General features: G+C 61.6%; 2 protein-coding genes across 6 annotated transcripts; both read left to right on the forward strand.

Annotated features, from left to right (window-relative positions):
* Nucleotides 1–6,750: 6,750 nt before the first annotated feature.
* Nucleotides 6,751–22,861, forward strand: CLN8 (CLN8 transmembrane ER and ERGIC protein). 5 transcript variants are annotated; one of them, XM_037129543.2, is made up of 3 exons: nucleotides 6,751–6,840; nucleotides 17,136–17,787; nucleotides 21,627–22,861. In XM_037129543.2, exons 2-3 carry the CDS (start codon nucleotides 17,233–17,235, stop codon nucleotides 21,948–21,950), a joined length of 879 nt encoding a protein of 292 aa, XP_036985438.2. In that variant the 5' UTR covers nucleotides 6,751–6,840; nucleotides 17,136–17,232; the 3' UTR covers nucleotides 21,951–22,861. The 5 variants fall into 5 exon arrangements, with proteins under 5 accessions (XP_036985438.2, XP_036985439.2, XP_036985437.2 ...); XM_037129544.2 differs by lacking the exon at nucleotides 6,751–6,840 and adding an exon at nucleotides 9,768–10,070; XM_037129542.2 differs by lacking the exon at nucleotides 6,751–6,840 and adding an exon at nucleotides 10,240–10,526.
* A 789-nt stretch (nucleotides 22,862–23,650) lies between these two features.
* Nucleotides 23,651–27,344, forward strand: LOC128625855 (uncharacterized). Its single transcript, XM_053655382.1, has 6 exons — nucleotides 23,651–23,719; nucleotides 25,289–25,396; nucleotides 25,614–25,716; nucleotides 25,797–25,955; nucleotides 26,106–26,259; nucleotides 26,539–27,344. The coding sequence occupies exons 1-6, from the start codon at nucleotides 23,651–23,653 to the stop codon at nucleotides 27,032–27,034; spliced, it is 1,089 nt and encodes a 362-aa protein (XP_053511357.1). The 3' UTR covers nucleotides 27,035–27,344.
* Nucleotides 27,345–27,891: the final 547 nt, after the last annotated feature.

A 27,891-nucleotide genomic window follows, 5' to 3' on the forward strand; every position in this document is an offset into this window, starting at 1 on the left:
ACTCGGCAGCAGCGGCGGCGGCACCCGTAAGGTGCTCGGTGAGGGGAAGCCTCAGCCGAGTAACCGAGAACGCAGGGCTCACGTTTTAATCTTCCACTGACCCCAGGTCTTTCTACGACACACTTAAAGCTAGCAAAAAGAAGGCTTTGTGTGGTTTTCTGCTTTTGAGCCGATAATCCTTCAGTGAGAGCTTTACATTGCTCGGCATTTCCTGGAAAACTGCACACTTTTACCCAGGGGTCAGCTCAAGTCCACAGGACGGACGGTGTTCGTTTCCAATGGGAAACGCCAATGGCAAACCCGTGACGTGAGGACTCTGTCCTCGCCTCTCCCTCCGACTGACAACCAGCACAGCCCCCAACAGGCTGCACACAGGACACGGGGCCACATCCAAGCAAGAAGCAACGCTCAGAAGCCGTCAGAAGCCGTGACGTGGGTGTCGGCAGCTTGCCTCCCACAATTCGACTTGGTAAATGAGCCCCCCCTTACGAGTTTGGATGTGGGAAGGTTCTGCTCCTGTTTCTGGTGGTGAGTGTGGGTTCGCGTCCCTTCTCACATGCAGAGAACTGCCACCTGCTTCTTCATGAAGGAGAAGAGCAAGTCTCGGTCTCAGAAGCAGAGCTGGAGACCAGCCTGGCGCCCGCATCCCTCTGTCCGCCTGGCCCAGCCGGCTCCCAGGAGGCCCCGAGCACGTTTGTTGCGGTTTAGGTCGACCCGGTGGGTTTTCCTGGGCGAGCGCAGACACAGCCGATGGGGACCCACTTCCTGACGACCCCAAGGCCCTGCTCTGGTTGCCCACAGTTCAGGGTGTGAAATGTCTCATTTCCTACCAACAAACCTTTGCAAAGTGGAGATTCCGACCGCGCACACCCCTCTGCGTGTGACCCCAACCCAGCGGCCTCCCCCTCGGCCTCTGTGACGGGCACCCCTGTGCCAAGAAGCCCTCGGGGACGTGGCTGCCACAGCCTTCTCTCTGGAGGTCTCCTCAGTCCTTCCTGCCCTTCCTGCCCGTCCTGATAGCTCTGGGCACCCTCACCCGCCTGCCTCTCCAATGCAGAGCCCTGCCCACCGCGCCAGCCCCCAGGGGCTCCCTGCCTCCTGAGCTGGCGTCTTCTGGCACCAACTTGGCTTCAGGGACAGCTGGTGTTCCTCTCTCTCCCCAGTGACCCCCTCGTCACAAGCGCACAAGCAGGATCCTCCACCCAGCGTCCACCCCCAAGCCCCGGCTGCTCCTGCTGCGGCCGGGGTGCCACCTCCAAAGTCAGCCCTGCCTGGCTGCTCACCAGACTCCTCCTCGTCCCCTGATCCCGGTGCCACCTCCGGCTGAGTGTCTTTTCACTGCTGCTGACTGTGCAGCCGAAGTCCCCCAGCCCGAGGTGGTGGCCCACGGAGCCGGAACTCACGCACCAGTCAGTGCGCTCGGCCGGAATGCACACTCTGACGAAGACGTCACGTGGCCTGCCCACCGCGGACATCCCCGAGTCACTGTCACCCCAGAGGGCCCCCTTGTCCTTCTCCAGTGCGCTGGGCACAATCTCCTCTCTGCTTCCCCCGAGATGCCAACCTTGTACCTATCGCCATGCGCCACACTGGGCACAAGGTATTTGCCCCCTGGTTCGGGGTCAGATTGTGAGCCTTCGGAGCACGAGAAATAGGGTGCATTCTTGTTTCTGTCTCTGGCTCCAGATGAGACCAGGGATGCTGGGACACCTTCAAGTGTTCTCACAGACACTCTGGTGGCCAGCGTCGGGGAGGGGTGGGCCCACTGTGTCTCCTGGTGGTTTGCTGACTCAGCAAATACGATTGCACAGGGTTTACACACTGGACACCGTACTGGGACCCTCTGGGGGGACACAGGGAGCACAGGTCACGTCTTTTTGGGGTTTATTATTATTTTTACTTCCTGTGCAGTCTAAAGCTAGGCTGTTGTGTTGGGTGGACACCGGTCAGAGATGGCACGTCATGCACAAGAAACCCTGACTCCAGGGACTGTGCTAGACTGCGTGCGCATGGGCGCGGGGGCCCGGCACAGTGAGGAACCCTGGGCCGGGGGAGGCTTCCGCCCTTCCGGGTCTCTGACAAGAGTGCGGTCTGGAGGACCGCCGGCCACCGCTGGGCTCCTGCCACACCCGCAGTGGCCCGGAGGAGGGGACCGCCGAGCACGGAGGACGTCTTCCCGGCAGCAGGTAAGTTTGTCCTGAAGCTGCAGGGACACCAGGTGCCCCTGCCGCGCGGGAGTTTGTCTTGGACTCTGCGTCGATATCGCTTTTCCGCTCCCAACCCCCTGCTCAGTTCTTCCTGAGCTGGCGGTCACGGCTGCACCCAGTCTGCAGGCCACTGTGACCTGGGCCCCACGGCGGGGGGGAGGCCAGACCCTCGAGGGCCCGCCAGGGCCGCTGGCCCAGGGCTGGAAGGCCCCCCAGGACACGTGGGGCTCCCTGCACAGGGCTGACTTCCTCCTGAACTCGGGGACTGAATGCCAGGCTGGACCCCCCCCAGGCCCCCACCTTCTCCAAGCCTGGCCTTGGAGGGGATCTGCCCTCATGCAGAGAATCCAATCTGTGGTTTTGTCAGAATGTACGCAGGGTTTCCAGTGCTCAGCTTGTCTTTATTCAGAGAAGGCGGTTTTGTGCGATAGTCCGGGCAAGCCAGGGTCCTGGGGGCTGACGCAGCCCCGACCCCGCAGGGCTGACAGCGGGGAGGTCAGCAGTGCCCACACCCCAGCCCCTCGGGGCAGCGACCCGCTGTCACCGGAAGCGGCACACATGTTGACAGGGAGCCCTCACACGACAAAGCAGCTGGCACCCAGCCAATCGGTCTGTGGAGTTTTGCGTCAACCCGGCCAAGGGACTTCAGAACCCACTTGTCTCTGAAGGAAACACATCTCCTAGTTGCGTGGGGAGTAACTGGCTCCAGGCAAATGTAATCAGATCCCTCCCCCTCCCCCCAGCCCCCAGGGGGTGCCAGAGAAGCGCTTTGCAGCACCCAGACTGCCCACCAGGGGGCAGCCCGCCAGCACTGAAGACTGTGGGTCTCAGGCATTTTTGTTCAGGGATGTTGATTAAATAGGGACTGGAAAAACCTCCCCAGCATTTTGATAGTTCCATACAAGGCTACAGTTGCTCTTCTAAACGTGAAACAGTTACATTGCGTAATGAGAGATCCCTCTCTGAACTAGCAGGAAATGGCTCAGAAAGTCAGAAAGTAACAATTAATAACAGATAGGACGCCTAGCCTAGGAAGCAACAAATCTGTTTTTTTTAAACCTTAGTTTAACAAAAAAACATAAACATGCTTCTAACCAGCTACTTCTTGTGTGCCAAATAATCGCTGGCGGGCGCTGGACCGTGGACGGAGGAGCGTCTGCACCCACGCACCCTCTCCGAGAGCATCCGCTCACTTCTGTTCCCCGACCGCAGGGGGTGAGCAGCGGGCGGAGGACAAGGCCGAGTGCCAGGCGGTGCGGCCCCGCGGGTAAGTCAGGCCCAGCTGTGTGCGGGCCCTGCGGGGTTTCCCACAGCAGTTTCCGGTGATTCACAGGTTTCAGCCTCGTGCTGACACCTGCCACCGACCCCCTCCTCTGCCCTTGCTTTCTGGGCTTCTCAGTTTCTCTCTCTGCCTGAACCTCTGCTGTGATGGATGCTGGGGGCCGGGTGCTGGCCCTCGGAGGGGGCGGGGCTTCAGGTCTTTCATAAATGTTCTGCTAAGAGAGTCCGTTCAAATCGACGACTGTCCGGCTTCTGCTTCCACAGTTTATGCCAATTGCCCTCCCCTCTTAGGGGACAGGGAGCCATCGGGAAGGGGACTGGGAGAGACGAAGGCAGTCACTACGGGGCGAAGGCAGCTGAGTTGTTTTCCTGAGGAGTGAGGACAGTGACCTAAAAGGGCAGGGAGGACCCGGAGAAGGCCGTGCCAGGCAGCACCAGGACAGACTAGGTGACGTAGGACAAAGGCAGCCCTGAGGCTGAGTCTCAGTGACCAGCAGGAACGTCAGGAGAGGCAGCAGCATGAACAGATGTTCACAGACGAGGGTCACACACGAGTGTGAAGGTCAGCCAGCCCTGAGGCCGGGGGCAGAGGCCCCGGGGCGTGGACGGAGGGAGACCTCTGGAAGCGGTGCAGGAGGTGCAGCAGGGCTCAGGGATCCCCGGGCAGGGTCCGGTGGGCAGTGACCGGTATGGGAGCCCCTTCAGCATCCAGTCTCGGCCACGTGGTGACGTGTCCTCGTCCCCACCTCTACCAAGGGCCTGGCGCACGTGGGCATGTGCAGAAGGGGACTCAGGACAGCCAGCAGGTTCCTGTGGCACCGAGCTTGCCCCAGGAAGCCCCGGCCCTCCTCGGAGGGAGGACTCCATGACTGGGAGCCTGGAGCCCACCCGCTCCCCCGCTCCAGGGCAGAAAGTGCCTCGCACGGAGGCGAGGGGGCAGGTTCAGCCCCAACACGGAGCCCCAAACCTGAGGCCCCGTGGGCCGAGTTGGCTGCTGATCGCCCCACTGAGAAAGGAGGATGGCGTGGGCACCGTCCCCTGAGCCTTTTCTCACCAGACACAGTCGAGGGAGGACAAACGCCCTGGTTTCAGGTGCTGACGCGATGGTCTGTGTGCATTCACCTGTGACTCCCACCGCAAGTCTGGCTGACCTCTGTCATCACCACCCGTGGCTGCAATGTTCTTCTCGTCAAGGTGACTTCTAAGATCTGCTCTCTTCCCACCTCTCAAGAACGCAGGCCATGTCGTCAGTGACCTGTTCAGACTGGAGCCTTCTTGCTTCTGCACTCTGACCAGGGGCCCCGAATTTGTCACGGGAGGTCGTGATAAGGCACCACTGCCAACCTCGTGCTGCCTGCAGAGACGAAGCCAGCCTGCCTGACTCCTGGAGGGCCGGCCCGGGGCCCGAACCCTCGGCACTGCAGGGGCAGCCCAAGGGCACCAGCCCCGGGGACAGGCGCCCTCCGCCCTGAGCCTGAGCGGAGGCAAACCCAGGTCCTGAGGCTGCGTTCCCGAAAACACTCATCAAAGTGCGGGCTTTCTCCTCTCCTTCTCACTTCCTCCCAGCTGAGCTGTTCCCCCAGATGGGGCGAAACTGCCTGAAAAGAAGGTGACAGAGGTAGAGCTGTGGGAAGGGACCACGCAGACCCACCATGTCCGAAGTCACCGGGTGTTGTACAAACGCCCACATCCTATTCTGCTGTGACTTCCCCAGAGGTGCTTTCTGCCCAAACCTGGGGGAGCCCCCGACCCAACAATGAACTGCAAAGTGCATTCCTGAGGTTGGGCCCACACGGGGCCCTGGGTCTGCGGCTTCTGCTGGGATGAACTTAGTGGCGTGGGGGCCACTGTCCCTGCTCAGAGCCCTCCCCTCACAAGGGCACACAGTGGAGAGATGTGGTGGGCGAGTCAGGTCCCCTCCCGCTCCTGTGGCACAGGGGCCCCTCTGGGCCTCTCCCCTCACAGATGTCCGGAGCAGACGCTGCCTAGACACCAGTGAGCTGTTCCCTGGTGAGGACAGCAGCGTGGGCCAGGAACAGGACACGGTCACTTACCCAGCCCTACTCTCTGGAGCTCCTCCGCCTCCTGGGGGCTGACAGGTGATGGGGGCTCAGGACCACCCGGTGAGGGCGCCAGTGCTGCCCGGGTCTTCCTGCCACACAGCAGGGGACTTGTGCATCTCAGGAGGTGGCTGTCCTGCTGCTTCTTCATAAACCCTGAGGCACAGGTCTGACGATGCCATTGTCCGTGTCAGAAAGTGAGTTCCGAAAGCATTGTGCCTTCAGAGTTGGGCACTGCTCGGATACAGTGGCAAGTGTCTTTTGCACTGTCTTCTGATGTGCTTAGGAGACACACCATGTAGCCCTGGCTGGTGTTGCTCAGTGGGTTGAACACTGGCCAGCAAACCAAAGGGCCACGATTCCCAGTCAAGGCACGTGCCTGGGTTGCAGCCCAGGTCCCCAGTAGGGGGCGCTCGAGAGGCAACCACTCACTGATGTTTCTCCCCTTCCCCTCTCTCTAAAAATAGATAAATAAAATCTTAAAAACATCACACTATGTAAGATGAAAGCTTTACATACATGGGAATGTTTTCTACAATATATAGCCACCACCCCAACATTCATCTTGGTCTCTTTTCTTGCTATTTGTAAACACAGGCACCGACTCTTTTGTTTCCTGTTGGCAAACTGTGGGGAAGTAAGAGCCGGGCTCCTCGCTGCCGGAGGTCGGAAGCTGACTGATGGGCCCGTCACACTGAGCGTGAGGGAACATGCTGAGCGTGTCCTGGTAAAATGAGCCCAGAGCTGCCACGCCCGTGTGCGGACAGGCGGCGGGAGGGTGCGTCCCACACGGGGGTGGCCGTCCCCCCAGTGAGGACCCAGCAGTGCCTTCTCACCTGGGGGCCTCAGTCATCTGCGCAGTGACAGGCGTGCCCCTGGGTGTTCACAAGGCCCCATCTCAAGGCCTCACATCAGGTGTGACCGGGCATCAGAGCCCGTGGGTGTCCTGTGGGACTGGGTCACGCCCTCCTCGTGGTGAGTGACTCAGACCTCGTTTGCCAGCCAAGTGATTATTGGAGTCAGCTCCATCCCGGCTGCCCCAATTCCTCCCTCGGGAGCCGACCGGGAGGCCTGGTGGCCGGTGTCCTGCCCACCTTGGCTGGTGGCTGGGCCCAGGACTGGGGACTGTCCCCAAGGAGCAACTTTAAGGGGAGGGACAGGGAGGGCCCGGGGGCTTCCTCAGCGTCGTTTGAGGTTCCTCATCAGCTGATCTGGGGTTTCACATCCTTGTCTCTAAATCGAACCTCCTGCGGTTGCCCAAGAGGAAAACTGGAAAGAAAACTCCCCGGTAGGTAAGTTTTCCCTGGCAGTTTCGCAGACCGGCACTTCTGGTCCTTCTGGACTGGCCCCCCCTGGACTTTTCGCTACACTTCTGTTTCAGGTCTCCGCCTGTGCCTTATGGTTTAGGAACCCGGTCTGCTTTGCGCTGCGGGCGGGGCACGTGGGGAGCCTGCGAAGTGGCTCCTGAAATAGCGCCGCCCGGCTGAGGGGCCCGCAAAGGGCGCCGCCCCCATGGAAAGGAGCCCGGCGTCGCTCCAGTTGCGCTTCAGGTCGCCCGAGTGCCATTTGCTGCATTCCGGGGGTGGGGACCGAACTGGACGGGCCTGACTGGGCGTGAGTCAGTACGTAGGCTGTGACCGGGGAGCCTTCTGAGCCCTCTCAGCATCCCGGTCTCTTTTTTGTGGGCGGCAGGGCCCAGGCATCGGAGACCTGGGGCGGCATCTCCCGCCCCCATCAGCTGCGGAAACCGACCTGGGCCAAACGCTGCCCACCCCCCACCCCCGTTAGGAGCGGCTGGTTTAGGGTGTGCAGGGTCTGGTAGCCCTGGAGCTGACCCGATCTAATCGAGACGTTTTATAAAACCTGATTGTTGTGCTGATGTTGAGGATTCTTCGCATTCCAGAGCATTGAAGCCATCAGGTCCTGGGGCATGGGTTTGAGCCCAGAGAACCCGCTCTCCGGGCTGACACTCACTTGGCCGCCCAGCCTTGGGGGTGAGAGAGGTTGATGCTTTGAGAGACTTTGGAGAGCAATGACATCTGTTTCCGTGGTGGCTCAGTGAGAGTCACAGACCACCTGCAGCCGCAGCCGCAGCTGGGAGCCAGGCCCCCGACCGTGGGAGAACAAGCACTGAGAGAGAACTCAGAGCCTTCCCCACACTCTGAGAGTCTTAGATCCCACCCAGAGGCACCGTGCTTTGCGGTTCAAAGCTGGTTTTTTGAAAAGAGAAATGGAACAATGAATACTCATACAAGCAAGAATCGTTCTAAGAAGATGCATTCTTCTGACAAATTGTTTTCTTTCTGAAAAGCTCTTGTTCTGCCGCATTGTTAGGGGGAACATTATTCCTGACACTTGCTGAAGAGCTGTAAGGCAGATTTTATTGGGGAACTAGAGGCGGGGCCAGGGACCACACAGTGGGTGTGTGGCCAGCACAGCCAGGACCAGGGGGACTCAGCGCTGGAGCTGGCGCGTTGGAGGGGGTGGGTGGCTAATGACTGGGAGGAGGCATCAGGCCCAGGGCCAGCCTGCCAGACCAACTCAGCAGCATTCTAGTGCGGGGTTCGGGTTTGGTCAGGCATCCGGATTGGGGGCTAACGCTGCAAGGACAGTCCCCAGGTCGGCTGGGGCAGAGAGGGGCCCGCTGGAGTTGGGTCAGGGTGTTGCAGGGCGCTTCCTGTTTCTGGTCCTCTGTGGGTTGAGCATGAACTTGGCCCTGCTTCAGCTGCGTCTGGACACGCAGGCTGAGGAACGCCCGTCCCAGGGAGCCCTGCTCTCTCTCTGCCTGGCGTTCCCCCACCACCATCTGACTTGTTTTTAGAAAGAACTGGGCAGAGGAGAATTCTCACCCCCCTCTGCCAATGTCTTTTAAATATCGGTCTTTTTCTCAATTCAATGAACAATGAACGTGTGTTACTGATGTCATCAGAAAAAATACAATGGCAGAACTGTCCCTCGCCACCTCCTCTGAAAAGGCTGCTTCGGTTGTCCTGGAAGCCCTGGCGGGCTCTGGTTGCAAGCCCAGCTTCTCCTTCCATGGGGCAGGGAGCTGGTTTCTTACCTGTGGAAGATGGGCCGCAGGGCCCCAGTGCCCGGAGGTGCCAGGGCAACGGGAAGGTGCATGTCCCTGCTGGGAGAGAGAGGGGGTGAGAGGCCAGGGGACACCTGGCACCTGGCTGGGGAGGAGAGCGGGTGAGCAGGAGTCAGGCGGCTCAGGCCACGTGGGTGTTCATCACCCCGGACACCTTTTTACAGGGTTGTGTTTATTACTGTCCTTTCAAGGTAGCAGAGGGCAAAGACTCAGCCCTGAATCTGGGCCACGGAAGTCACCGGCTCTCTGAGCGAACCAGTGCTTAGCTCAGCCCAGCTCAACTCTCGTTTGTGAGGCAGAACACCAGCCCCCCACCCCCACCCCCCGGGAACAGAGGGCAAGGTGAGGGACCTGAGGGGGGGGGGGGGCGCTGCCAGTACCAGGCCTGCGCACAGCAGCATCCTGGTGCATTTGGTGCCAGAAAGGAGGCTGGGCCTGGAGCGGGTCTGCCTTGGGCCAGCCAGTAGTCTGTGGGCTCTTCATGCAGGAAGGATGTCACACCACGGGTCCCGGGGACCGTGAGGGTTTGTTTGTTAGAGCTGGGGGTGCTGAAAGGAGGAAGGGATTGAGAAAGAAGAACCAACAGGAGAGCCTGGGCGGGGGGCTGCTTTGGCCCCTAGAAACTTAAAAGAAGTGAGCCGCACCGGGCCGGGCCGGGCCGCTGTCAGTTCCCTGGAGAGTCAGAGGAAAGAGGGCTGTGGGTTCAGCTCTCTTGGTGGCAAGTCTCGAAAGGCCCTTAGAGTTTAGGAGACGCAGGCTTGTGGGGGACGAAGAGGGCGAGGGGAAAGGCCCGGGCATGCTCCCTGGAGGGGGAGGTCCCAGGGGACATCTCAATCAGCTCTGTCCTTTCAGGGTCCTGGGCTCCACCAACTGGTCAGCGCCAGGGCAGAAGGTCACTGGTCATTGCAGCTGGTCCTGGGGGCAACTGCCTGGTTCTGCTGCTCTTCGGGGCCTTCAGCTGAAACACAGCTGAGCTCCGAACGTCAACTCTGGGGGGAGGAGGTCAGGGGAGGATCCGGACCGCATGACCAGCCATGCGAAAGGTCAGGGGGCCGACACTGCCTGGCCAATGATCTGCCAGGGGAGGAACGGCCACCCCGGGGTGAGTTCTGGCCCGGGTTTCGCCTGCTACTAGGCACCTGGGGCTTTCACCCTGGTGACCTGTATGTGGCTGTAAATTCCTCAGCCAGTTTGTTCAGTTGTCCCAGCTTCCCCATTGCACTTTCCAAGGAATTTTCTGAACTTCGTGCCATTCTGCCTCAAGTTGATGCAATACTTAGGGTCAGGGCGTGACCTCCCCCAGAGAAACAGCTGGTCTGCCACAAATGGAAGCCTCTCCCAGCTTGCTGGCCTGACAGAATAATTTTAGGATCCTTTATTTTCAAAGGGCGTTCAGCATGGAAACCTCTCATCCTATCTCCTGAGACGTAGGTAAGAACACCACGTCCCAGCAAAGACAAGCCAGGTATCTCAGGTCTGTTGTATTTTTAACTCAATTCACTGAACCGTTAGAGGCCTCGGGGTGGCCCGGGGGTGGGTACAGAGGCAGGGTGGAAGGTCACTTCAGTCCAAGTGCTCCTCACTGGGGACCTCCCATCACTGGTCACCAGCTGTGTGCCAGGTGCTTTTCTGAGTGCTGGCAGTGGAAAACTGGACAAGGCCAAGTCCCACTCTCTTGCAGCTTACATTTTTTTAGTTAGAAGCAAACAAAAAAACAAAACAAAGACGTAAAACTCCACAATGCCCAGGGTGCTGACTGCCTCAAGGAAAGAGGAGCCTCAGGGTGAAGCTCCTAACACTCTGTGACTCGGGAGCAGTCCCCAGTCCCAGGCCAGCTGCTCCTCTGCACCCCAACCAGGAAGGCCCAGAGGCCCAACACCCCTCCAGGTATGGCTGCCACGGGTCTCCAGGGAGGTCTGCCTGGGAGGCAGAGCAAGGTCTGACTCCAAAACGAGGCTTTTACTGCGAGGGGATGAGGCTCCTGGCTCTCCAAGGCCTGGCCACCTACGCTGCAAATCAAAGCCCTGGGCCAGGCTGCTGGGCCATCATCCCCACCTCCTGGGCTGGCTGGACAGGAGGGCTGACCCAGGCGGGGGGCGTGGGCACCAACTACTCCCACTCGAGATATCTCCTCATGGGGTGGTGGGCGGGACACCTGACCTTGTAAACCTCGATCACAGTTTATAAAGCTGGCTCACGATAGGATGTCACAATTACTATTTTTTATTAAGTAATATGCACTCGATGCGAACTGCCATCCACGTCACACCATGAATTCTCTGGGCAGTGCGCGGAGTGCGCGCCGTGTCCTCCGCCTCTGTGCACGTGCCCCCCCCCCCAACTCAAGTCAGGTGGGGCCCCTCGCGGCCCAACGGTGGCTGAAGCACATCTGCGCGCCAGAAGAGGCCGGGGACCTGCCCGCCCGAGCCTCAGGCAGGCACCACCAGCCGGTGTATTCGCGTTTCTCGGGGTCCAGCTGGAGAGGGGAGGCACCCCCTCGGTGCTCCGCTCAGTGCTTTTTAGGGAGTTTTGTGTACTCAGCCTCGGGGGCCTGCGGAACAGAAACTGGGGTCCACAGCTCTTGGGTCATCTGCCTGAGCCCACGGGGTCACCCGGGAAGTGAAACTCGCGCTTGAATGCTCAGGCGCCTCCAGGGTTTGCGTCTGCCGCCGGCTTCCAGGGTTACCGAAGCTGCAGGCCGAGTCACCGAGGTCCCCGTGGGGCCAGGGCAGCCCTGGGTGCAGCTGGGCCGCTGTCTTAACCGGGTCTCTGCGCGGGCTCCAGGGGACTCAGCGAGATGTCACTGGGGTCCCGGCGGGGTCGGCTCCGGCTCTGCTGGGGACGAGGACCAGAAGCAGAGGTTTGGGTGGTGGAATGCGCTCCCTGGGGGCCCGAGCTCACCCGCGCCCGTGGTTCCGCCCGAGGAGCCGCCGCTCCCCCACGCGGCGCAATGGGCTCGCCCGGCCGCCGCGCGCAGGCCCCGCCCCCGAGGGTGCGCATGCGCGTCCGCGTTAGCGGTGGGGTCGCGATGGCCGCGGTCTGTGGGGTTCGGGGAGAGGCGGGGCCGGGGGCGGGTGACAGACGCCTGTCGGGGACCGCGGTCGCTCGTTCGGTGTCTGTAGTGCGAGATGCCCGCAGGTGAGGGCGAAGGGCGAGTTTGCAATGGGCCGGCCGGGGGCGAGCGGGGTGGGCAGTGCTGTGGGTGGTTCGTGCCCGGGGCCGTCAGGCTCCTCCTCCCGCCCCGCGAGACCGCGTGGTCTGGGGGCGCGACCCCGGCGGACCCCCGCCCGCCTGGGCCGCGCGGCGAGACGGCGCTGTCGGCACCGCACGGCCGCTGCGTCTGCAGAGGACCCAGCGCGTGGGGCCCGGGTGTTGGGGGGTCCGGGGGCCGAAGCGGGGTCGAGGGGTTCCGCGCCGCGGGACTGGGGCCGCGGGGGGTCGGTGGGCCCGGTTCTGGCAGGTTCGGGTCCGTGGTTCTGCGCCGGACGATCGGGGCCGGGATGGGGGCGAGAGCTCCGGGGATCCTGGGGTGGGTGGGGCCGGGAAAGGCCGCAGCGCTGGACCGAGGGACTGGCCAGTGCCGCCTCCGCCGGCGGCGACAGCCCCGCGGGGTGCCTTCCGCGGAGAAGCAGCGCCCCCTGGGGCAGTTCTGAGCCACTGCAGCTGAAACAGCCGGCTGTCGGTCTGCGGGGACGCTGGGCACGCACCTGGGGCAGTAGGTACAAAGGGCCCGTGCCGCCTCCCGGGACACCGACCCCGGGTCACTGGAGCGGAGGCTTCACGGGGCAGCCTCGTCGTGGATGCCGTCAAGGCGGCATGTGTCCGCGGACCCCTTCCCCTAAAAAAAGTTAGAGTTTCCATTTAGGAGACCCAGTAGGCGGCAAGGGATAGTAATAGTTCGAAGAGCTGAGCGGGACCACAGGTTTCTACGTTTCTGTTTCTGGGCTTGCTTTTGTTTCCTGAATGTTGTTCACTGAGCATGTATTTCTTTGGTTTGGCAAGATATGTTGTTGCCCGCTGCCCGAGTTAACTGTCCGAATGCCAGAAACAGAGCTCCTCGGGCAGCTGCGAGCTCCTGTTGGGCGCTGGTAGCTCCTTGGGGAAGCGCCCAGCAGGAGGACAGAGCAGGTGGTCAGAGGGGGGTCAGAGGGGGGCTGAGATGAGGCTCCTGGGGGACTGGGATGCTGAGGAGCCCCTGTGGGCATCTCCTTCTGGACAGAAGGCAGTCACACCTTGTGCCCAGGTGAACCCCTGATCGCACAGGCACAGACCAAGTCTGCTGGCTCAGTTGGTGGTCAGTTGTGTGGGTGGGCAATTTCCCCAACAAGCCAGGTTATCCTGGGGGTGTTGAACAGTCCTTTGGGGGGACTTAGAGCACACAACCCTTCTTCCTGGGTTTCACTTCATTCCCAAGTTTGGGATCAGTTATGTTACCTAACACACTGGTGTCCACAGCGATTGAGGCTCACAGATGTGTGTCAGGGTGAGCCCCGTCCTGGAGGCGAGGGCCCCGGTCACACTGCAACTCTGGAACTGAAGCTCTCACTAGTTGTAGCAGTGCTGTGTGTAGGGCAGCCCACGGCTTAAACCACCAAAGGTTACCGAAGAGGGCCGTGCGTCCTGTAGCAAACTCTTCCCAAAGAAAAGTTGGGGTCGGGACTTCCGCCCGCCTGCCTTCATGTCCCTCTCCGCTGAGATGAGGGGCCCTGGGTTTGAAGCCTGCACAGCGAAGGCATAGGATGAGCCGGTGCTGCTGGGTCTGTGGGTTCCCGGGGAGGGGACAGTGAGAACTGTGCGTCAGCCTTCAGGGTGAGGAGCCTAGCAGGAAGAGGCCCTTAACTCTGGGTCTTGAGGCAAGGCCCTCGTGGCGGTGACCCATGTCCCTGTGACCCGTGTGCCTGAGAGGGATGTGGTCGGGTGAGTGCCTAGAGCAGGAGGAGGAACTGGGGCTCTGCCTCTCCCGGATGGCCGGCCGCTTCCACGGGTGCGTGCCTGAGACGCGGCCCCGCAGCACAGGGCCTCCTGAGGCCCAGGCCAGGTTCCAGAGGGGCTGCCCCTGTGGCCCTGGCTCCTGCCACGTGTGCCTCCCTGGTCGGGTTGCCAACCAGACCCCAAGAGACCCGCAGCGACAGCACCAGCTCACCCGAAAACGCGTGTGTGGGGCCCACGCAGGGAGGAGGTTTGAGCAGGTATCTGAGTGGGGGGGCAGCTATGGGGTGTGAAGGGGTAACAAGTGTTGGCTTTTTGGAGAGAGTTGTTTCCCTTTGCCTGCTTGGCCCCCTCCACCCGCCCAGTGGGTGGGCCCTTCCCGGCAGTGGCTCGCCTGTATCTCTGCTTCCGAGTCAGACCCGCCCCGGCCTGCAGTGGTTGAGATAGGGCACTGCCTTCCGCACGGTGACCCAGAGGCCAGAGGACCCGGAAGCCCATCTCGCTTTTTCACAGCCGTATGCCTTTGGGAGGACATGTTTCTCCCGAATTTCTGAGGCTTGGGAGCCCATTCTGTGAGCCACTGAGAGTGCTGGCACCATCTGCCACCCGCCCTTCCTGGGCCTCACCACTGTGCCCTGGCCCTCCCACCCTCGTCTAGGGGCATCTGGCCACCCGGCAACCACTCCTGGTCCAGAAGCAAGCAGACCAGAGACAGGATCCACGTTCTATCCCTTTCCCGCATCCTCAGGAGTCAGGGCGGTCCGTCAGTGTTCCTCGTCTTGTGGGCTCCGCTCTTCCACCCCTCACCTGGGTGGTCCACTCAGCCACCCCTCCCTGCCCTCTGCCCCTGCCCCCAGCGCCCCACTGGCTTGTGCTGCTGGGTGGAGAGAAGAGGCTCACAGAGGCGTGTTCTCAGGTCCCTGCGGGGTAACTGGGCGCTTGGTTGGCTGTGGCATCTGGCTGACATTTGAGGCTCTGGGGAAGACTCTGGGTGCTGTGGGTCAACTAGGCTGGCCTGGAGGAGGGAGGGGCTGGACCACCCTCTCGGAGTCACAAGGTTTAAGGTCCAGGGGCGACTGGAGGTCATGCCAGTCCGGCAGTTTGTACCCACCCAAGCACCTGGGCACCACCCAAGTGCTCAAGTACCCCAGCCAGGCCGCCGCCGCACTCCTGGGCAGTGAAGGCAGAGGCCCTGGAGGCGGCCCCGCAAGGGCACATCCCACAGGTGTGGGGAGCGAAGGAGAGACAGCAGCAGCTATGCAGGGAGGCGGACGCACTGGGACAGAAATCCTCGCCACGCCACCATGCAGGCCCCCTGGAAGCAGCTTTGTGATTTGGCAAATGACCAAGCCTCAGTTCTCCAGGCAGATGAGAAGCAGAGCATTGCGTGTTAATGGAGATAGAATGGCCTGGGCGGGCGTGCCAGGCATGCAGCCGATGTTTCATGTCAGCAACCGGGGCCTCGCTCTACGTGCTTGGTTCTGGTTCCTGGGGGCAGGCCTGGGGGCCCGTGCGTGAAGAAACCTGGTTTCTTAGTTCCTAAGTGGCAGAACCACGATCCGGAATTCCCAGGGCTGGACCAGCCTTGATTCTTGGCCCCCGCCCCGCAGCCCCTCCCACCGCAACACGCCACAGCCCAGTGCTCAGTGCTGTCCCTGGCATAGCTGGTGTCGAGGTTTTAGTCTGCTTTTCAGAGTCCCGGGGATGCTCCCATTATTTGTTTTATTTTTTAAAGTGTATTTTTTGAGCCTCACTCGAGGATATTCTTACTGATTTTGGAGAGAGGGGAAGGAAAAGAATGGGAGACAAACATCGATCCTGGGCTTGTGTCCTGACCAGGATCGAACCTGCACCCTTTGGAGCGCGGGCCGATGCTCCAACCCACCGAGCCCCGTGCAGAGCAGGGCTCTCCCGTGGTAGGCAGAGGCTCCACAGATGCTCGGTGGCTTGGCCAAGAGCTGTTGATGCAGTTGTGGCAAAATGGGAACTGCCCAATCTCGTGACTGACTTGGGGAGGGGCACAGGAAGAGGAGTCGGGAGGAGTGGTGTCTGGGCCCAGGGCACGGTTCTGCACAGGGCAGGCAGCCCTGTTAGCGTCACTGTCCAGCTCCTAAGGGTGAAGTGCCTTTGCGTGCAGCGCTGGAAGGCTGCCTCCCCTCCCGGCTTCGGACCTTCACGGAAGGTTCTCCGAACCCTGGGCCTTGGCGGGGGCTGAGAGCAGAAGCAGGGGGTCGTGTGTTCTCCTGTGAGAGGGTCCTCAGGGCAGCCACAGGCGGGTGCTGCACATCGCACTCTGGGGGGCCACAGCCCAGGGCCCCAGCGGACCACATGGGGGCACACAGGGGTTGGGGACAGAGTAAGGGGAGACAGGCCACAGTGGTTTCTGGGGTTCTCAGGAAGGCAGGCGGGGCTCCTGGGACGACCTCACCTGGAGGCCAGCAACATCCTCGGTGTTTTGGAAAGAAACCGTGACGCCCGTGTCCCACACGTCCGTGCTTCTCAGACCCCGGTCACGGGGAGGAGTGTGTGGCGTGTGCTGGCAGAAATACTAGAAGGGCAGCGAGAGAGCCAGCGTCTGTGTTGACGCTGTTGGGAAGGAGCGTTACTGACTCCTGGAGTTGAGTGGATTTTGAGACGAGGTAAACACGCCCCCAGGATTTTCCTGGTTGGCGGGCAGCCACCGGGAGAAACTGAGACGGTACCGGTGCAGTGTCTGTGTGGCCCCGAGCCAGGTCCTCCTTTGTGTGCTTAGTCCAGGGGCCAGTTGGCAGAGACAGCCATCGAGTTACGTGGTCTGGGGAGGGGCAGGGGTCCCTGGCAAGGACGTGGCCAGGGGTGGCGGTATCTGCATGGGGATGAGGGCAGGGGTGGCGGGACGCCCTGCATCGACGTCTGTCCCCTCTCTGCCAACAACCCGCAGCTGGGCAGCCTCGCCCTTCGAGGTCCGGCCGTGCACTGCCTGTGGTGGGCACTGAGCTAGGGCGGGTAGCTGGTTCACAGATGAGCCTGCCCTTCACCGGGACTCCTGTGGCGGCACCAAAGGGCGGGAACACCTACTGCGTGCCAGGCCTGCTTTCAGCCCCGGGTACCTGTTCCTCCACGGTGCTCAGGCCGGCTTTCGGGCACGTCTGAGGCTGGGGTGCAGCCACAGGACCTGCAGGCCCCCCCAGGCTGGCTGGCTGTGTCCATTGTTGGCCTAAGGGGACCCTGGTGCTGTTATTCAGCAGCTTTGCCATGCAGACTGGGCCGCCGGGCTACAGGGCTCTCGTCCTGGGTTCTGGCTGCAAAGGCTTACGTTCTGACATGGTCGTCAGGCAGGTTGTCATCCTGCCCTGGGTCAGAACCATGTGCCTGCCGTGCTCATGGCCACGCCACATGCCTGTGCTTTTCTTTCTTGCATGTTACCAGGGAGCAGCTCCCTGCCACGTTCGAGCATCTGTGACCGTGTGTGGGAACAGGGAACAGCCAGATCTGTCCTTGACTGGAGTGGGCTCGGGGCTGGGCCGCGCACTGTGCCCGCGTCCGCTCAGAGCCCGGCAGTGAGCTGTCCTTCCGCCCCCTTTGCAGGTCGGAGGCGGACGTGTGAGGGCCCAAGAGACGGCTGCTCCCTTGGACCCGACGCAGCAGGGGCCCCCAGCTCCACGTCGGCCACGGGACGCCTTTGATGGCTGCGACAATGGACCCTGCGAGTGACAGAGGGGCGTCCGAGAGTGTTTTCGACCTGGACTATACCTCGTGGAAGGTCCGCTCGACGCTGGCGGTCGCCGGCTTTGCCTCCTACCTGGGCGTCTTCCTCGTGTGCCACCAGCTGTCCTCCTCCCTGAGCGCCACCTACCGCGCTCTGGTGGCCAAGGAGAAGGTCTTCTGGAACCTGGCGGCCACCCGGGCCGTCTTTGGGGTGCAGAGCACGGCAGCAGGCTTGTGGGCGCTGCTGGGGGACCCCGTCCTGCACGCTGACAAAGCGCATGCCCAGCAGGGCTGGTCCTGGTTCCACATCGCCACGGCCACCGGCTTCTTCTTCTTCGAGAACTCGGCCCTCCACCTCTCCAACCTGCGCTTCCGCACCTTCGACCCCTTCCTGGCCTTGCACCATCTCTTCGCCTTCCTGGGGTTCCTGGGGCTGCTGGTCAACCTCCAGGCCGGCCACTACCTGGCCATGGCCACCCTGCTGCTAGAGATGAGCACCCCCTTCACCTGCGTGTCCTGGATGCTCCTGAAGGTGAGTGTGCTGTGCTTGGGGCAGCTCCTGTGGCGTCAACAGTGGAGGAGTGGGAGCCGCGGGCTCCTGTCCAGCTTTTAGCATCACCTGTGAGCGTCCGCAGACAGCCCTGGCCAGCGGCTCAGTCCCTGGGAGCCTCGTCCTGTGCCCCAGAGGGCCGCTCACCCCTCCCCGGTCAGGGTACATTCCATCCCCAGTCAGGGCGGGTGTGGGAGGCGACCAGTCAATGTTTTCCTCTCTGCCTCTAAAACCAGTAAACGGGTCCTTGGGTGAGGACTGAAAAAACAGAAGAAGGCGCCGTCCGCAGACTGGGTGCTGTGTCAGAACCAGCCCCGCTCTGGGAGTTCCACTTGACTCATTGCAGACGAGTTGTTCAGGCTTCTGGCCTCAGGACCAAAGACACTCGGCGACCCTGGGGCCCCATGGACAGTGTTTGTGGGTCCTAGAAGGCTCAGCTTTTCCTTTCTTTGAAATGCTTTTTTAAAAAATCAAAATGGCATCTCTGTCTACACCTGTCTGTGACGAGTGCCGCACTCTGCACTGTGTGTTAAACCTGCGGCCTGCCCTGGTGGCCACACTGCAGGAACACACGGTGGATGACAGCCACGTCCAGACGTCAGGCCCCTGCTCTGCATGGGGTTCTGTGCCTCCCTGCTGGCAGCTCACTGCCACCCCCTCCCTGCCCCGACCTGTCCCTGTCCCCTGGGAACTGCTGGGCCCGGCTGGGATGCTGGGACCTTGGCTGCTGCAGGCCCCCGGTGAGCACCGGCACGTGGCACTGCCTTCCAGGGCCACGCTCGGCCCCAAGCCCTGTGTCCTAATGGTTCACCCGTGTTGTCCGAGTTGCAGTGACTCCTTCCTGCATCTGGGGAGTTCTCCGTGCGGCAGGCACCCTGCGTTCTCTCTACTCCTCCCTGTCGGCGCGCCCTGAGGCCATGGGCTCATCCCTTGGCCGTGAATGTGTCTGTGTTGAGCCTAGCGGCCCTGGTCATTCTTCACCATCCTGGCCCCAGTTGCTTTTATAACTGGTAACCCATCCTTATTGTAAATCGCAGTTACTTCTGGAATTGAAAACCTCTGCACACAAAAAAGTTAGACTGTCACTGACGCGGGGACAGAGTCGCAACGGAAGGGATGGGTTCACATCACATGTCAGGACACAGGAGACTCGCCTTCATCCCCAGTTGCCGATGAGACACTCAGTACGCAGGGCAGAACCCGGTAGCAGCCCAGTGCCCACCACACAGCCACGGCCTGAGCGGGCAGTGCCGCGTGGACGGCCTGCGTCCCAGCTCACACCGTGTCCACTCCAGGGACACTCAGTCAGCTGAATTCCATCTGGGTGTTTTTTGTGGTGAAAACAATGGCCCTTTCAAGGGTCGTGATTTCCAACAATTTCTGTACTCAGATGTAAAAATCTGCTATAAAAAAGTGATTTTCCATGGCCGGTCGGCTCAGCTGCCACCCTGTGCACCAATAGGTGGCAGGTGTGAGCCTGGGTCAGGGCACACGCCTGGGCTGCGTGTCCAACCCCTGTCCGGGCACACGTGGGAGCCAGCCACGCGACCCCGTTTCTCCCTCTCCCTCTAAAAGCAATGACAGAGAATGTCGTCAGGTCAGGAGCAGGACAGCCAATAGTAGAAAAAAATCCTCAGCTGAGGGTAAAACGAGGAACTTAGGACTTAGTGGTAAATTCAGCTGAAATGTGACACGTGGTCAGCGTGAGTCCGCTGTGAGCCCTTGCCTCCTTACCAGCGAGCTGGGCCTGGAGCCGGGTAGAGCCCGTAACCGAAGAGGGACTTTCCCTCCCTGTTCGTTCGACGGTGGAAATGCCGACTCGTTTCGTCCATCACTGGAAGGTGGGGAATCTTGGAAAGTGTCCTCTCGCCCTCATCCAAGGGGGATGAGGCGAGACGGCTGGCTTCCTTTCCGTGAGCTGAAAACTTGACCCGGGGTTGTTCTGCCTCTTCCAGTCCCCAGGGGACTCATTTTCAGTCCGAGTCCTGTTGGTGGTTCAGGCCCATGTCCCCAGTTTGGTCGGGAGGGACCGGCTCATACGACGTGACACAGGCCCCACGACCGGCCAGAGACCCAGCCCGCCCATGTCACGGTGCTTCAGTGCCACACTTGAAGGACGGAAGTCCAGGTCCCATGGTGGTGGCTGGAATTAGTTCACAGGAATTTGGGGACAGCGGGAAACATTTAGGCAAGGGCAGGAAGTGAGGTCAGGCTCTCTCTGAGCTGGCCCTGAGCTCTGTGGCTCGTTTCAGGGGAGCAGTAGGGGTGCAAATGCTGATCTTCAAGTCCACCAGAAGTGTGATGGCTGTGTGTGGTGATGGCTGTTCCCTGGACTCACTGTGGGCACCGTTTTGTGACAGAGGGTCCGTGGTGCAGGCCTTCATGACAGCGAGACAGTGGCACGCGCCCAGCAGAGACCAGACCTCAGGGTCGGACCGGCGGTGGCCCCCTGGCGAGTGCTGCGGTCCCGCCCTCTGCGTGCCGCTGGCAGCCCCCACCACCAGCGCAGATGCCCTGACTGCATGGCACACAGTGCGGCCACCGGGTGGGATGCTGTGTCCCCGGCATCTTTAGGGTGGGCGAGGCCGGGCTGCCTGAATTCCCAGCTCACGCCAGGTGTGTCGGGTGTGGCCCCACGCATGTCGAGGAGCATCTGTGTGGATGAGCACCCCACAAGTGTGCCGTGTCCCCGACACTCAAGATGGCGTGTCCAGTGACCTCTCTCCATGAGTCGTCACGAACGTGGCACAGAGACAGCCGTGGAGAGCCACGCTCTATTAGAAAAAGTCCTGAAAGAGTCCCTGTCGTCCCTGGCCACTGTGCCGTAGGCACCTGCTGCCAGCTGCCACGTCACCAGGGCCGGCAGCACCTCCGGACTGGGCCCCACAGCCCCCAGGAGCCTGCCTGCCGCTTTGGCTGCTTGCGGAACGCTGCTGTGGGTGGGAGGCACCTGCACCTCACAGCAGAGCCCACGGTACCATGGGCACGGTGGTGCCGTGTCACCAAGTCTGGGCCTCGCCGGCCACTGCCAGCTTGTGGGTCTGAACTCAGCTGTCTCTCCCCGAGACTGGCACCTCTGGGGGAGGGGGGTGCCAGGTGTGGGACGGAACAAGTGACAGCGGCAGCTGGGAGTGTTCCCACTGTCACAGTCTCAGCTTGGCCTCCTTCCACGTCTGTCCCCTTCAAGCAGGTGCTGTGCTCTGTGGGGGTTTGAGTCACATCGCAGCCGTGCAGGGCACACAGGAGGCCTGCAGTCCTAACCCACCCAGGGCTGGAGCCCAGGACAAGCCGTCATGTTGTTTTCCTATTCAGTGTGTAGTTGCCTCTCCTGCGTCCCCTACTGGGGACCTGGCCTGCAACCCAGGCATGAGCCCTGACTGGGAATTGAACTGGTGACTCTGGTTTGCAGACTGGTGCTCAACCCACTGAGCCATACCAGCCATGGCAGGCCCATCATGTTTTACTGTGACCTGTGCCAGCCAAACTCAGCACTGGCATCCGGGGGAAGCACCTGGTGGTTGGGAGACGGCGTGTGCCAACTTAACATGAATGTAGAGTGAGGGTAAGGCAGGTTCGTTGTGGCCTGTGTCGGGGCCGCCAGGGTTGCAGGAACAGGAGTGCCTCTCACCCTGCGCGCCTGGCCTCTGAGCCTCGTCTCTGGCTGCAGCCCGGGAGCTGGGGCCGCAAGCCCAGCCGCCTGGCCTGGGAGCGCTCAGTGCCTGGAGACGGAGCAGGGTGCTGAGCGGCAGGCCGGGTGGGGAGCCTGGCAGCGGCCCGGGTGCCGGCTGACGCCACGCTGATGCTGTGTCCTGTCCCCACAGGCTGGCTGGTCGGACTCACTGCTCTGGAGGGCGAACCAGTGGCTGATGATCCACATGTTCCACTGCCGCATGGTGCTGTCCTACCACATGTGGTGGGTGTGCCTTCGGCACTGGGATGGCCTGCGCCGCAGCCTGCACCCGCCGCACCTGGCGCTCTTCCTGTGCGGCATGGGGCTGCTGACGCTCGTCCTCAACCCGTACTGGACCCACAAGAAGACGCAGCAGCTCCTCCACCCGGTGGACTGGAACTTTGCGCCGCCGCAGCCTGGGAACAGCATGCTCCCCAAAACCAACGGCCACGGACCCCAGAAGAAGGGGCAGTAGCCACTTGGGCAGGGCGGTCACGTCCCCCCTTTGTCCCGCAGGGCAACGGCGTGGCAAGGAGCCGTGGGTGCTGTGTGTCCAGCAGCGGGTCCGAGAGACTGCAGACTGACTCGCTGTTTCACTGGCGTGGGTTTCCCAGGTGCCACCGAATGCCTTCGGGGCCCTGCCGTGCCGATGCCGCTGTCTGTTCTGGGCGCTCACCCACGGTGGCCTGCTGCTCGTCAGGAAGGGCGAGGGCCCCGAGGGCAGCTGTCCTGCCGCTCCTGCCTGCTGCAGTGCTCTGGGACCCAGCCTGCCGGGCCTGAAGGTCAGCCTGGACCGGGTGACCACAGGCCAGAATTGCCAGCTGCGGGTGTGGTCAAGCTGGCTGGATCCTTCCCAGTCACACCTTCAGCTGCTACAAGTCTTATCCAGAAGTCACGGTTGGGAAGAATTGCCCTAAGGTAGAAACTGCTGTGACCAGTCAACTTGCCAGCACTTCCCAGGTGGGCGGGTCCAGGCCGGGCAGCAGCTCCCCATCTGGTGGGAGGAGCTTCCCGTCTGGTGGGAGGAGCTTCCTGTCTGGTGGGAGGAGCTCCCCAGGGAGCAGCCAGCCTGGAAGTGGCTCATCCGCCTGTGGAGCTTGGGAGGAGACGAGAGGGAAATCCTGTTACACTTTTTGTCAAGGAGGCCGCCGTAAAACAAGAATTTTTATTCAGATTGTATTGCTCAGTCAACAGAGTAAGGAGGATATTTACTAACCGGGACTGCCTGCCTTTCAGAGCCGTTTCCATTGACTTAAGTTGCCAGCAGGTGCCCAGATAGGCCCCAGCTCCAGGCTGGTTTTCTCGTGGGTTTCAGGACAAGGGAGTGAGCTGCCCGGCTGGGCTGCAGCCCTGAGCTCCCTGCACCTTCAGCAGGCACCCCCCCCCCCAATACACACTCTTCTCACTGCCTGGTGGCCAGCCCGGGTGGGCTTTGCACACCCACCCAGCACCTGTATGCAAGCACTGTTCTTGCCACAAGTGTGCAGTTAAAACCAAGAGTTTATTTATTGAAAGCGCCTTCAAAGCGTTTTTGGAGACACGTGTTGGTGATGAAATCAATGGGGCCTGTGCCCGTCACATGGCAGGAGGCTCTCAAAACACTGCCTCCTCGTCACCCCTTCGCTGGACTGGACTGACCACGTGACCCCTATTTATCGCACCCAGAGAAGTGACTGGGATCTTCCCCAGAGAAGTCTGCCCCTGTGGAGATCCCTGTGCTTCCCCATCGGGGGGGTTGGGGGGTGGGGAGGGACAGCTGCCCTGGAGACAGACAGGAAACAAAGTAAAATAAAGTGGCTGATGTTTATGGCACCTGAGAACAGTGTCTGCTCCTGCCTATCAGGGCCGCTCCCTGCACTGTGAGTGTGGACACACTGTGAGCCTTCTCAGTCTGGACGTGTGGGCGTGGCGGCCGGGCCTGTGCGCAGTTCGGGGTACAGTTTGGATGCGCAGCCAGGTCTTCATCCGACCTGCAGAAGGACTGTGCCACCCGCCCACGTCCCAGTGCTGACCCAGTGCGGCCGGGGCAGGAGGACGGCAGTGCCCGAGCAGGCGAGCTGATGCCGCCCACCTTCATGTCGCTGGGCTCCCTCCGGCCTGCACTGCTGTCCTGGGGCCCCTGGGCACAGCGCTGCTCACTCCCACCTGGCCCAGGTGACTGGGCCCGCTGCGCGCATGGAGGGGGCCGCAGAGGACAGGAGACACCGGCACATCGGTGCGTCTGAGACCCTGTGGGAGAGTCGGGTGCGAGGCCCCAGCCGTCCCCTCGCTGTGCTGCCCCTGACTTGTGCTCCCCGATGGGCACACCTGCCGTGGGGGCAGAGCCAGGCTGGGCAGGTCCTCTGATGCAGGGACTTCCAGTTCTCTTGCCTTCCGCAGTGGGAGCGCCCTGCCGGGACTGGGTGGTCCTCTAACTCGGCCCCTGGTTGGGTGTGCCACTGGCCAGAGTCAGGGTCCCTCACGCTCATCCCACGTGGTTCCGGTCCAGCTCGCAGCCTCCTGCTTGGGCCAGTGGGGGGTTAGAAGAGCCTCCAGCCGCAGCTGGGCCCCAGGGTGGCATGCAGAGTGGGGGCTGGCCCTTCCTCTTGGGGTAAGGAGTTAAGGTGACTTTGAGGGGGCACAGACAGACCGTAGCAGGACTCCCGCTAAACTGACTTCAAGGACCCTTGCCAAGAGCGGACGGGGCAGCAGACCTTGCCTGGGCTGCAGGGGTGTGATCAGATTGCGGTGGCCAGTGGGGACTCCAGCTGAGCTGGCGCAGTGAGGGCTTCGCTCGGTTTGAACAGGCAGCCCTGACCCCAGAGTCGGGGCCAGTTGGCAGGGCTTTTGAGGACCCTGGTTCAAGTTCTGTCTGGGAGAGCCTGACCTTTCTCCTGACCAAAGGGCGGCATGTCCTCAACTCCCAGTCCTGCTCCCTAGGTCCCACAGCTGACTCCTGGGGGGCCTGTCTCGCTCCCAGAGACCTGCTTCCCACACAGGCGCAGCTCCCTTTGAAGGACGAGAGTTGGCTCAGCTGACCCAGTGTGGGTGCCCTGGGCTCACAGTGACACGCCCACAGCCCGCCCGGACCCCAGCATGCACCCCTGTCTACGAGGTGGAGCGGGGCCTCACCTGCGGGGCAGCGAGGAGACAGCCACTCTGCCCTCTGCTCCACAGGCCCCAGGGCCTCTGTGTTCCGCCAGGACCCTGGGGGACCCGGCCCTCCTGTCTGCAGGCTGTGCTGGCTACCCTGAGGGCATCCGGCCCTCCTGACCTCTACCCTGGGCCCTTCTCCTGCAGGAGTCTGGAGGAAAGTCAGACTCCTGGTGCTGATGGCCCTGCTTCTCTTCCTGTGTGACCGGCAGGCATTTTGGAGAGGCAGCCCAGCAGGGCTGTGACCTCCCTGCCAAGTCTCTGCCCCTGAAGCAGGGTCCTGAGGTCAGCCCCTGGGGATAGTGGTCCTGTCTGAGACACGTCCTTCTGCTTGAGGAGCTGGAGGCGGGCCAGTCTCTTCCTCACGTGCTGCTTCGGCTGTGTCACGGTGTGAGCGTCACCCGTTTTCTCCCCGCTGTGGGCACATGCGTCTCAGCATGACACCGGCAGCTCTGAGTTAGAGCGCCAGCAGGGACAGGACAGTGATATCTGGCAAGGAAAATGCCACGGTCTCATGGCAGAAGACGTCTTGGAGACAAAGACGGCGCTCGGTCCCCTGAGTCACAGACGGCACCTGGGGGCGCCTGGCTCCCGCAGCTGCCCTGGGCCTCTGCCCTCCCCTCGCTGGCTGGGCCAGTGCTGGGGTGACCCCTTGGGGCTGTGTCCTCTGGGGCCCCGCAGCCTCCAGCCCTCCGCGAGTGCAGACAGACAGATGGCAAGAATAGCAGATACGACCTGGTTTGTGTCGTCTGTGCAGGGCCTACTGACGAGGTAGCTGAAAAGTCACAGGTAGGTCCGACCTCAGGCGAGCCACCCACAGCAGGTGACCGCATTCCCTGGATGCAGCCCCCTCCATCTGCGGGGCTGCCCGCTGCGGAGACAGCAGCCTCGCTTCCCCAGGTGAGCTAGCGGTCAGGTCTGGTGACTGGTTCTGTCTCTGCCGCCAGCTGCAGCTTCCATTTTGCTCAGGCACCTCCTTACCACAGGTCTGCGCCCCTCCCTGCAGAAGGAGGGGCCTGGCCGTTCACCAGACTCTGTGTCTGCCCTGCCTGGGCGCCAGCAACCCCAGGAGACAGTGGCCGTGGCCAGGTTCCGGGCAAGCAGGATTGGTATCCTGGCCTCCCGCCCTCCTCCACTCAGACCGAAGGGAAGACCAAACAGCTGGGGAACTCGAACTATTTCCTGTAAGTTGTTGCCTGTGTCCCACACCAGGGCCGACAGGGATGCCTGGCGTGTCCGGCCCCAGTGGATTTTTCATGTGGAGCATCCAGTGCCCGTCCCAGTGGGGTGTCACATCACACAGAGACTCACGAGGAGCATGCTGGCCCTGAGGGGCTTCTGAAGTGTGGTGAGTGGGCACCGGACCGGCCACCAGAGCTCCGACTGCTCACGGCCGCTGTCCCCGCTGGGAACCGGTCCTCCCACCAACCAGCCAGCCTGTGAGGACCCAGCAGGGCCCACACCCACGTCCCCCAAACCAGCCCTGTGCCGCCCACAGAAACGTCATGCCGCTGTGTGTGGGGTCGGTGCTTCTGCCTGGCCGGTCACTTCAGAGGACAGGAGCAGAGAACTGGCATCTCGGCAGCAGAGGTGGCCTCGTGCGTGCAGCACTTTCCCGGCAGGCCGCCTCGTGCCCAGCGAACATTTCCCAGGTGACATGGGCTCCTAGGTCTGCAGTGCCGCTCCCTGGGCCCCAGCCGTCCCTGCAGGGGGGGCAGAGGAGCCTCCCGTCACCAGACGTGTCGTGTGCTGACGCGATGCTCCGTGGTAAGCGCCCTGGGCGGCGCGTAGCAGGCAGAGTCTGGAGCGGGTCTGAGTCCCTCGGGTGCGTCCCCGGAACACCTGGACTTCTCCCGGACACTGTTCTCACTGCTCTAGTGTTGGGCCTGTTCCGTTGCTTCCTGTTTACCTAACTTCACATTTGTTTCCAGGTACCTGCCCGTGACCTTTAAAAGTTGCGTGTTCTGTGGGCTCCACAGGAAAATCGGGGCCTGCTGCCTCGTGGGGGCCACTCCCCTGGACCACCACTTTCACCTCCCTGCCCTTTCTCCTGACACGCGCCCCCCGCTGCACCTGAAGGACAGTTTCCGTGAGTTCTGTGGCTGGTCCAGTGTCCTGAGCTCCCTCCACCAGGTCGGTCGCCGTTCATGTCTCCTGTCCTCAGACCGGTCCTCGTGGTCCTGCGGGCTGGGGGCGTGGCCTGCTGTCCCGTGTGTGGAGTGTCCTGCCCAGGCCCCTCCCGGCTTCGTCCCCTGTGTGTGTCCATCACCTTTCCCTGGTCGGCCTCCCACCTGCCCACCACGCAGGCGCCAGCCCCCCGGCTGGGCTGTGGCCTCCTGCTCCTTGTGTCTTTGTTCCACAGGTGTGTCCTCTCTGCACAGTGTGAACGCGGCGTTTCAGCTGCGTTTCAGGAAGGAGTGGGAGTGAACCGGTGTCCAGTCTCCACATTTAACCACACCCCGGACCCTTCTGCTAGGGCCCCTGCCTTATTTCCTGTTGCTGACAAAGCCGACCTCTCAGCCCCAACATTTAACGCTAAATACATCCCCAGTCTTCCAACAAAAAGGGACCTCTGCCCTGGCTGGTGTGGCTCAGTGGACTGAGTGCCGGCCTGCAAACCAAAGGGTTGGTGGTTCCATTCCTGGTCAGGGCACATGCCCGGGTTGCTGGCCAGGTCCCTAGTAGGGGGCGCAGGAGAGGCAACCACACATTGATGTTTCTATCCCTTTCTTTTTCCTCTTCCTCTCTCTCTAAAAGTAAATAAATAAAATCATTTAAAAAAACCATGATTTCTTGGGAGTGGGAAGCATGGGCTCATGAGGGAGCTTCTAGGCGTATGACGTCGGGACAGGAACTGGCAACAGGCATCTGAGAAAAGAAAAGCATTTTGGGCTGCAAAGAGTTTCCTGTAGAAACAGTGGGTCAGCCCCCTGGTGCTCTGGGGTGCTCTCAGAGTATGAAGTAGGTCTGTGGCTTTGCTTGCGAATAAAACCAAACTCAATCCCAGTGGGGGAGAAGGGGTTTGGGGTTTCAGGGGGGCCTGACCTTGGCTCTGGCCGCGCCGCCGTGGGAGTCAAGGTCTAGGGCTTTCTTTCCCTGAACAAACACTGCACTTCACAGTAAAAGGCCACAGCCCAGGGAACGACAGTGCAGTGTGATTTCCTTGGAAAACTTTCTCAGGAGCGCCTTACGGTGGCCGACAGAAAAGTGCGTTTGATTATCGCTGTTTCTGAGTATTGTGACAAGGCCTTACGTGCATCACTCAGTGAATGGATCTGTTGGGT

This window comes from Artibeus jamaicensis, unplaced genomic scaffold (assembly GCF_021234435.1).
Source record: "Artibeus jamaicensis isolate MK-2021 breed Jamaican fruit bat unplaced genomic scaffold, CSHL_Jam_final contig_958, whole genome shotgun sequence".
Classification (NCBI taxonomy): domain Eukaryota; kingdom Metazoa; phylum Chordata; class Mammalia; order Chiroptera; family Phyllostomidae; genus Artibeus; species Artibeus jamaicensis.